The 11205-nt window shown below is 38.1% G+C and overlaps 1 protein-coding gene across 1 annotated transcript in view; it reads left to right on the top strand.

Annotated features, from left to right (window-relative positions):
• plxna2 (plexin A2) overlaps positions 1-11205 on the top strand; it is a 221255-nt gene that overhangs the window by 168750 nt on the left and 41300 nt on the right. Inside the window, exons 15-17 of the mRNA XM_016532441.1 lie at positions 4731-4867; positions 7506-7673; positions 9166-9259. Coding sequence (XP_016387927.1) covers positions 4731-4867; positions 7506-7673; positions 9166-9259 — 399 coding nt within the window. The remainder of the gene's footprint in view (positions 1-4730; positions 4868-7505; positions 7674-9165; positions 9260-11205) is intronic.

The following is an 11205-nucleotide window of genomic DNA, read 5'->3' as shown; positions in this document are numbered from 1 at the left end:
CTGAAATAAATGAACTTTTCCACGACATTCTAATTTATTGAGATGCACCTGTGTGTGTATATATATGTGTGTGTGTGCGTGTGTGTGTGTGTGTGTGTAAAACTGTGATCAATAATAAATAAATAATAAAATAAATAAAGAGCAAGATAAGCTGTATTAAATAAAGTAAAATAATACAGCTCCCTTAGTTGTGTCATTTCCACCATGTTAAACAATTTTGCTCCAATTTCTTTCTTTTTTAAATTCTAGTGTGAAAACAGTGTCAATGAAGAGTTTGAGATTAAATAAGAGACTTGTGATGTGTAGAAAACAAAAGAAAAAATCAAGGCAAATGTTACTTGTGAGCAAAATATTTTTATTGTTTGACATTTGCAAGTTATAATTTTGTTAAATCGTGTGAAAATAGTATTTGTATATTTAGGATGCATAACATTAGCCATACAGTAAAAAGCCAAACAAGTCCGCCATTTCCATGGTGGAAATTACAATTTAAGAAAAGGAAAATTATAAAGATGACTTGAGATGTTTGAGATGTATATGTCCACTATTGGACTACTAGGTTAGTGTAAATAAACCAGTATGGAAAAAAAGAAGTTAAAGAAGTTCTTTCCCAAAAGAACACTCATACGCAGTGTAGAACCTGCTGGAACATATGGTTTTGTTGCTTCAAAAGCATGGCGTGTCTATGCATCGGCATTCCCGTAGGGTGATCTTGTCAATTCAGCTAATGGAATGTGTGCGCTAAAGCAATCAAGGAACCAAAGCAAAACCTACATTGAGATCAAGAGGAAATCAATTTAGAGAGAGAGGAAGAGTCGCATACTGATCACTCAGCAGGACTGGAGATGACTTCCAATGCTTTGGTTCCTCACTCTGGAGTCAGTCCAGAAACATTATGCTTTGTAATCCAGTGAACCTGGATCTCCTTGTACAGAAATTATGAGGCGGTGATATCCATCCATTTAGGCAACTTTCATTTAAACCAAGGTTAAAAATTTAACTTAATTGTGTTTTTCTTCTTTTTCAGGATTGTGTGTGAGATGGATGCAGCTCCCACTGACAGTAAACCCGGCCCGGTTCATTTGTGTGTAGGGGAGTGTAAGCCGGAGCTCCAGACGCGCTCTTCTCAACTCTATTCCTTTGTGGTAAGACCTTGAGCTCTGCTACATCTGAATAATGCAGTGAGGTAGTGGTGAACCTGGCCATTGTTTTGGTTTTATTAAACTGAGCTTTACTTGGTCCATTGAAGAGAACTTACGGGTCACTGTGACGTTATGCCTTTGGACAGGTGAACCTTGCTGAGGTTGCTTTGTTCTCAGAAACGCTTTAACTGTGAAAATGTCAAATCACAGGAAGTGACTCAGAGCTCAACATACTGTACTTCCAACTGTTCAAATAGCTACTCTTTAGGAACAAAGACTTCCTTCTGCACCGATTCATATGGCATGAAGTCCATATCTTCATCAGTCATCCATTTTAAATATATATATATATATATATATATATATATACACACACTGTATATCAATTAAATTAGTACCTGTATATATTACATATATGAATGTACACTGTGGGTCTGTGTGTTCTGACACTATAATATCATGCTTAATATTTTTCCTCACAAAACTAAATACAGATTTGCAGTTAATCTCAATTCTCAATTTTGAAGAGCAGAATAAAAAATCATATGGTAATATTGTCAAATACTCAGTAAATGCATTAAGAAATTGATTGCACTACACATACTTTATTGAATTTGAGTTTGACAGCACTAAAAATACATTGTATTTTTTTCTCCCTTTTCGAGTTTGAAAACTCCTCCTTTTCTCAAATAATCACATTGTACTGTAATAGAACATGTCCTAGACTATATACAACCTCATACTCTTCATTTTTTTTTTTGTTTGTGTAAGCAAATTTGATGCAAACCAGTACTATATTTATAATATATTTACATTTTAGTAGCAGGATTGTTTGTATCTGTCCAGACAGCTATGTAGAAATCACTCCATTAATGTGTTGGAACAGTCTCTCCATGCAAATTTAGAGTCATTAAAAGCCATAAGGTCGATAAATTAACCTTTTTATGGCTCGCATGGCATTTTTATCAGCTAATTGTTCTATTTAGTCCTTTTTAAAGTAGTATTTTTGTGCACTTTCAGTAGATTCTTAAATGATGTTGAGGATTAGTGGTTAATAGCATTATTTGCACGTGTATTTGCCAAGGCATTAAAAGAAAAGCGTGTTTATTGAACTAATGCACTCATCAAGCACAAAAGACTCGAGATATGCCGTAAAAACTTGCTAATTTACAGATTGCCGCTGCGTTTGTCATTATTATTGGTAAAACAGCAGCCCCGCTTCCTCCGTTAAGAAGCGAAGCTCTCGTCAGCATAATAGAACTTGTTCTCGGTTATTAAAAAATTGAGTGATTATGAACACGAAGCACCACCGGGAGCGCACATTGAACATGGAGACAATAAAAGCCATTAAGTGAATCAAAGGAAGGATGGTTGCCATGTTGTCTCGTCGCAGAGGAGCACCTGTGGGAACTCTTGCGCACCTGTCTGAAACACCCATCCGCCAGCCTGGGGTTAATAGATAATCAACAGCAGCATTCACACGCACACTAAGGCCAACAATTATCCATACCACCACAATTAACAGCCTCTGCTAATTAAGGGAGCTGTTTATTTACAATATACGCTTCAGCCCCTTCCTGTATGCGTTTATGCATGTTTGTGTGAGCGTGCGTGTGATTTTCCTGCATGCCTTTCATATCGCAGTCAAATATAAAAGCAGCATGTTATCTGAAAAGCTCTGCCACCAAATGTTGTCGGACAACACGGGGTCCCCGAGCGGCCCACCAGTTGTAGAACAATACGAGGCGAGACCAAAATTGGTGTTAATTCATTTTTAGTCAATGCACATGTGAAGTCGGTCACAAGCTTTCTTAAGACACAGAGCTGTCTGTTTCTGTGTTTCTCCATCTGCTATTTTCAGTCCCTGCGTACAATAAAGGAAGAGAATTGGGAACTAGGGAGTTTATGTACAACATTTTAAAAGCCTTTTATTTATCCTCAGACGTGGTTTTCATGAGCTCGCATCACTTAGACAAGACTGGAAATGGCATTTCTTTTGTAGCGTTCGCTCTTTATTTGTGAGCTGAGCAGAAGGCGTATGAGGTTTATGAAGGACAGTTGTTATTTACAGATGTAGCTGTCTTTTGTGGAACAGCCACCCACATCTAGGCAGCTTCAGATTCAAAACATGTCATGTCTGTGCTTCTAGTGACACTTTACGGAATTAATTAAATAATTAAATGTTTTATTATATTTATATTACAGTATGTGCTTGTTTTTTTTTTTAAGAAATTAATGCTTTTATTCAGAAATGATGTATTAAATTGATTATAATGGACAGTATATACATTTTAAAGTGCCCTATTATGGATTTTTGAAAATTACCCTTCATGCAGTGTGTATCACAGCTCTTAAGTGAATGAAAACATCCTGCAAAGTTTTAAATCTGAAAGTGCACTGTGTATAAAATTATTGTATCTCAAAAGAAAGAGTCGACTCTGAGTTATTTGAACGAGTCGTTTTTAAAACGAATCCCACGCCGTTTCATGTTGACGTCAACATGAAACATTAGCATATTGCCCGCCCACGTGAAAACTTGAACCCCCCCTCCCTCAAACACTGACGCTGTGCTCTGCACTGTGAGGGTAAATCCGTTTTTTTACTGCCAAAGGACGAGGCTGTGAAGAATCAATGGTTAAAGTTCATTTTTACAGCAGTATAGCACCAACCTTGTGTTGTGACCCCGTCATTTTACTGACGACTGCTACAGCAACCTAAATGCATAAATGCGCGGGATTCGCAGGCCGGTTGTTAATGAAGGAAGGATCAGTACCCAGTTTATTTGGACCAGATTCTTCCTCCGAATCACAACCTATAAGTATGATTAAAAATGGTTGCTCTCATGTTCTCTGTAGCATGCAAAATACGTATTTAGTTTTGTGTGTTGTGTTCGCTGGGTCATCGGACCAATCACCGCAGATTAGCGTCACGCAAAGGAGGGGTTTGGAAAAAGAAATCGTTGAGCGAATCATTGGGAGTCGTTAAGCAAATGAGGTCAAAATAAATGCATATTATAAGACAATGAAAGTGTTTTTTGACCTTGCATGCATGTCAACCTATTGTTGGGGACACCCAAAACCAAAATATGCACCTTTCATAATCCATAATAGGGGCACTTTAAGACTTAAAAGATTATGCAGCACAACTGTTTTCAACATTCTTAATAATAAGAAATGTTTCTTGTGTCACTGTAGACTGGAGTAATGATGCTAAAGTTCAGCTTTGCCATCACAGAAATAAATAACATTTTATAATATATATTGAATTGGAAAACTATTTTTAATTATAATATTTCACAATATTAGTATATATTATTTACTGTATTTTTGATCAAATTAATGCAGATTTGGTGAGCATAAAAAAATGTCAAAACAATTAAAACATTTTACCAAACCTAAACTTTTGGTAGAGTATGTAAATAAAAATTAAATAATAGTGATATATAATACTCAATACTGAGCCGCACAGTTGGAACGGAAGATGGAAGAAGATTATTTGACATTCAAAAAAAACAAAACACTGCATCTTGGACTTGAGGTCTCCATCGCTTGCTTGTTTCCTATCCATCTTCTCTTTCTGTCTTTGCAGATGCCATCGGTCACAGGATTGTCCCCCAGTCGGGGTCCAGAGTCTGGAGGAACTAAAGTGACCATAATGGGGGAAAACCTGGGAGCAGGCAGCACCGTCAGTGTGCTTTTTGGGAACCAGACCTGCGAGTTTTATGAGTAAGAATCAGCCTTTTTGAATACTGTTTGAAATCCCCATTTTAAGAAATGTAGCTTCTCAAAAATAAATCTTCAGTAATAATATAATACAATAATAATAATTCATCGGACCAATCACCGCAGATTAGCGTCACGCAAAGGAGGGGTTTGGAAAAAGAAATCGTTGAGCGAATCATTGGGAGTCGTTAAGCAAATGAGGTCAAAATAAATGCATATTATAAGACAATGAAAGTGTTTTTTGACCTTGCATGCATGTCAACCTATTGTTGGGGACACCCAAAACCAAAATATGCACCTTTCATAATCCATAATAGGGGCACTTTAAGACTTAAAAGATTATGCAGCACAACTGTTTTCAACATTCTTAATAATAAGAAATGTTTCTTGTGTCACTGTAGACTGGAGTAATGATGCTAAAGTTCAGCTTTGCCATCACAGAAATAAATAACATTTTATAATATATATTGAATTGGAAAACTATTTTTAATTATAATATTTCACAATATTAGTATATATTATTTACTGTATTTTTGATCAAATTAATGCAGATTTGGTGAGCATAAAAAAATGTCAAAACAATTAAAACATTTTACCAAACCTAAACTTTTGGTAGAGTATGTAAATAAAAATTAAATAATAGTGATATATAATACTCAATACTGAGCCGCACAGTTGGAACGGAAGATGGAAGAAGATTATTTGACATTCAAAAAAAACAAAACACTGCATCTTGGACTTGAGGTCTCCATCGCTTGCTTGTTTCCTATCCATCTTCTCTTTCTGTCTTTGCAGATGCCATCGGTCACAGGATTGTCCCCCAGTCGGGGTCCAGAGTCTGGAGGAACTAAAGTGACCATAATGGGGGAAAACCTGGGAGCAGGCAGCACCGTCAGTGTGCTTTTTGGGAACCAGACCTGCGAGTTTTATGAGTAAGAATCAGCCTTTTTGAATACTGTTTGAAATCCCTATTTTAAGAAATGTAGCTTCTCAAAAATAAATCTTCAGTAATAATATAATACAATAATAATAATTAAATATAGCTGCAAGCAGCGATTCCGGGGCCAAGCCCGAGAAGGGCTGTAGCGCAGCGCAGAGCGGGAAGAGCAAAAACGGCAGAAATGGAACATACATAAAGAAGAACAGATAGGTTCAGAAGTACAGAAGTTCAAAACTGAACAGAAGTTCAGATGAGAATGACCAAAAACACGCTTCTGATTCAATACGAACACACGGAAAATTGAATGTCTGGAACAGAAGCAACATTATTCACCCTGGATTTGAACCAACAACCTTAGGGCTTCAGGGCCAGAGGCTTAGCAGAGTGCGCCACTCAGTTGACGCACTTTCAACAGGCCACAGAAGAGAGGTTAAGGTGTGAGAATGATCTCACAAAAGCGTGACTTAGCATTTTACACAAAAGCACTATTGACATCCTCAGATTCGGCATGACCTAAGGAATCCATAGACACCATGATCATCAAAAGATAGAGCAATGTATGTCAAATTTCAAAATGGCGGACAGGTGGTTGAGTCGATCCTGGCAAAATTAACATCCACAGATTCGGCATGACACAAGAAATCCAATGACACCAAGATCATAATTTTCTGACTAATTGTTCAAAAGTTATAAGTGAAAATGTGAATTTTTGGTATCTCACGACCCATAGGTGGCGCTGTTCCCAACTTTGGCATGGGCCCTCAGATGATGGTGGTAACGAAGTTTACCAAGTTTCGTTTTGATTGATCAAGGCGCTATAGAGTTGGTCCTAGAGACCCCAAAGTTGGTCAGGTCATTATTCATGGCCATCACTACAAGTGTGCCAAATTTCATAATTTTCCTATGTTGCCTTCATAGGGCTGCCATAGACTCCCATTGGACGAGAAGAAGAAGAATAATAATAAAGAACACATACAGATACAATAGGGGCTACAGCCCTTTGGGCTTGGCCCCTAATAATATAGCTTTATTAATATTTTTGTTCGGTTAGTGTGAACAGTGCATATGGAGGCTAATGTTAAAAGTTCCATATCTTCATTTACTGTACTCTTCACTTTCTACATGCCTTATATAGTTTCTGATTATTTCCTGTTTAAACTTCCTTCAAAAAACACTTCCTCTAGATTTCCCCTTTTTTAACTCTGTTTCCTCTTCCTCTCTCTCTAATTTTGGTAGCATACTTCTGTATGTAAATATCATACCCCCGACAGGTGTCTTCCTATATCTCCTTCTTTTCCTCTCACTCTCTCTCCAGGATCTCAATTTAAAGATGAGGCTGATTGTAGTGCTTTAAGGTGCAAGGGAGCGATATCAGCTAATTGCAGATTTCCATTTTGCCCTGTGTTCCTGTGGAAGGCGCCGTTGCAAGTGTGTGTGAGGGTGCAATAAGTAATAGCTTAATGCTCTCTAATATGCTGCAGAGGGAATGGCTAATGCTCACTTTGCACAGGTAGCACTTTCAATGAGAGCTGTAAGAAAAGACTGCAATTGAAAAAGAGCAAAGAGCCGCCCACTAGCGCCATTCATATATAGTGTGTCTGAACAATATGTCTAGCCATCTCTTATTAAGTTAAAACTTTGTGTCGTGCTTTGTCTCTTTTCAGAATCTGATTGGTTTGTATCTGTTTGCTTTGTTCTCAGACGGACTATGACGGAGATCGTGTGTTACTCTGCCCCTTCTCTGACGGGTGTGGGGCCGGTTCAGATCAGCGTGAGTGTGGATCGCGCCCAGGTCCGAGAGAGCCTGACTTTTGAGTATATAGACGACCCCACCGTTCAACGCATCGAACCGGAATGGAGCATTGCGAGGTAAATTTACATATTTGATGCAGTGTTTTAGTATTAGATTGTGCAAATCAGCTAGTTTGGCCATATAGCTTGCATTTAAATCACTATTAGCAAACACTTTTGACTTCTGAGGCTGTTGATTCTCACACTATTTGAATGGATATCAGACACATTCCTGCAAGAAATTGATCTGATGCACTGAATGGAGTTCAACAGCTGTGCTCAAGGCCATATGTTGTTGTGTTATTCATGAAAATGAATAAATGTCTGACTTGCATTCAGCTAGATCCTTTCATCTTTGAAAAAAAAAAGGATTTACACCATGTCGGGGTGATCATGTAGATGGTTTTATGAAAGTAAAGCTTTATAAGTCACTTCTGAGATGTAAAAAAAGAACTATTTCTTGCTGCTGAAGTCTTACAATACATTTGCACAGTCTGTAGAGTATGTCTCATGTCTGACAATAACTATTTGATGGACAAAAAAAGAAAAAAAAGACAAATCATGATTTCATAATTTGAGTGAACTATCCCTTGGAATGATTTTTGAGTATTTCACTGAACAGAACTGGACTGATAATACAGAGCTTCAACATATTCATGTCAAAGTGCTGCACATGATTATATACAGTAGTAAAAATGAGACAGAAATAGAATGTGCTGAGAATGATTATATAAGTGGTGCTGAGTTACAGGTTCATTGCAAGCTGTTAGAGAAAAGCAGAAAGAAAGTCTTTTCAACCCGATCTAACACATAGATACATAACATATTATCATGCCCACCAAAGATACATTGTATTGCGCAAAGGTTGCTCTTTCGTAGCTCCGAAGATGTAAAGGGATAGTTCAACCAAAAATGTAAATTTTCATCTTTAACACCCTCACAATGTTAACATGTATGACTTAGTCTCAGGTGTTTCTAGTAAAATATTTTCAGAAAAATGAAAGATGTTTTTATCTTTCTTGTTCGATCATCTAGGATCAACAGTTGAGATATTGAATGAATCTCCTATGTGATTTTTCATTCTTGTGGGCGAGTGCCCCATGCCAGGGCATCAGTAAATGGGTCACAATGCTATATCTGTTGTACCAGAGCGTTGCCACACTGAACAGAACAGCGTACGAGCAGCGCCTGGCTAATGAAGTGCTCAAGAGTAAACAATTGAAACACCTAGAGCTAGAGCTCCTCACCCATTCCACTCCCAGACGCTCGGCTCTTTTGTTGTGCTTTATCAAGCCGTGGACGTTCCCAGAATGCTAAGCAGGATCACCGCTGCTTCTGGTCCTTTAGTGTTTTCAAAGACGCATCTAGTATGTTTGATTAAATCTACTGAAGCCAGTTAGAAGCATCTTTAATCAGGACCTTCTCAAAAGCTTATTATCTTCTAAGCACCACATCACAAAGAAGCAAATTTTAAGGGCAGTGTTTGATTCAAGTGGGGATGAGTTACTTCTGTGTCAAAGTTTTTACGTTCACCCTATTCCCATTCATGCCATATTGTGTGTTTTTTAAGCGGACACACGCCTCTGGTGGTGACCGGGACTAACTTGGATGCCATACAGGAGCCGAGGATTCGGATCAAGTACGGCGGGCGGGAATCCGTAAACGTGAGTAGCTTCATTTGTGTTATTGGTGGTTCCTCACTTTTGAAATGACCTTAGGTACCTGAGCTCAGGGGCTTCTGGGAGAACGGCTCTCTCGTGTGAGCTGATATCTCTCGGGGGCCGACATGATGAAACCGAATCGTATCAGTTCGAGATGCGAGATGTCGGAGATGCACAACCTTGGGAAGTGGGATGCTTTGTCTGCAGGTTTGAGTTAATTATCTGTGACTTTCAGAAGAGAGAGGACCACAGAATCTGTGCGCTGCCTTTTTTGGGATGCATTAGACTAATTTCTGTCTTTTCTGTTGACCCACGGAGGCGGGATCCGTCGTGACTCACTGCCACAGCTCCGGAAATCTCATATATAACCTAACCTACCCACAAGCCTCTGCGTGACCTCTTTTTCAAGCTGTGTATCTGTAATTTCGACTAAGCACCCTGCTGAATTATTCAGTCTGCGCAAAGTGTTGCGGATGAGGCATTTAATGTGAGCATTTTACTCTGCTCATACCACCTTTGTCGAACTGGAATTTTTGGGCATTATTTGCAGAATCCGGCATAAAACCAGCTTCACCCGAGGCGGTATTGGTGGATAGTGGCCAGTTAAAGAGGGTTGTATTGGTTAATGTAAATGGTTAATGGATTTAAAGGAAGATGAACTGCAGACAGAATGGCTTGGTCAGCATAAAGACATCCCAAAAATAATAAGGCCCAAGGGCTGAGGAGTCAGTACAAATTCAATTTGCTTGCCTCTGCAGGGGGTCCAAGTTTAATTAATGGAATAGGATTGGTCCGTGTGGTCAGACCGAAAGATGGAATAGCCAGTGGCGTCTCGTATCTTCTATTATATTATCCTGCTTTGATTTATTTGTATTATTTTGTAAATTTAAAGTGTATGTTTATACACTTTCTGTATATGTGGGTGTGCCTTTAGCCCCTTTGTACCTATATATATATATATATATAGGTACAAAGGGGCTAAAGGCACACCCTAAGAAAAAATTTGCTTTTCACTGTGCCCAAAGTGTATGATTGCAGAAAAATATATATGTTTGTATTGAACATTTATGAAACAACAGATTTTGTGTGAAAGTAAATCATACAAGTTGTTTATTTTGTTTAAAAATCTTATAAATTTATGAGGTGGCAAGGGGGCCCTTTTACCCCACACACGGGGTAACATATCAATATGGGGTGCTGTGTGTACATTAATGAGGAAAAAAAATTAACTTAAATGATTTTAGCAAATGGCTGCAATATAACAAAGAGTGAAAAATTTAAGGGGGTCTGAATACTTTCCGTACCCACTGTATATATGTAGATAGATAGATAGATAGATTGACATGTATATTATGTACTGTTCAGTATTTTTTAAGCTTTTGATTGTATGGACAAACTTGTGAGTAAATAAATTTTAATTTTTGGGTGAACAATCCCTTCAAAGGCAACAAGAGAGAGGGTGGAAAATGCTCATAATGAAACTAAATTAAAGGGGTCCTATTATGCTTTTTCACTTTTAGAATTTATTCAGTTTGTAGTCTGTATGTTTGGGCATAAAAAAGATCTTCAAACTTACAAATCTCAAAGCCCACTCCAAAGGGAAATTTTTTTAAAAATCCCTTTTCAAGAACTACAACGAATGGCTCGTTTGGACTACAGCGTTTGTTTTCCGGGTTTTGTGATATCACAAAGCTGCCCATTAGAATATCATTAAAATAATTCCGCCAATGGAAATTCAAATGGTTGGGGGGTGTTGCATGTAATGTCTGATAAAGCAGTGTTTTTTTTTGAGCGGAGCTGCTTTGTGTACAGCCGTTACCGGGGAAACCTTAATCTCTACCACCCCAACAGCGCCTCCTGCTGGCAGAGAAGGAGTTTGCATATATATGCCGCCTGAGAAAAACTGGAATATGGTATAAATAAATTCAACTGTATAACAGTTTCACTGC

Source organism: Sinocyclocheilus rhinocerous, unplaced genomic scaffold (assembly GCF_001515625.1).
Source record: "Sinocyclocheilus rhinocerous isolate Xijiao unplaced genomic scaffold, SAMN03320098_v1.1 scaffold905, whole genome shotgun sequence".
NCBI classification, from domain to species: domain Eukaryota; kingdom Metazoa; phylum Chordata; class Actinopteri; order Cypriniformes; family Cyprinidae; genus Sinocyclocheilus; species Sinocyclocheilus rhinocerous.
This window is presented reverse-complemented; position numbering and strand designations above follow the sequence as displayed.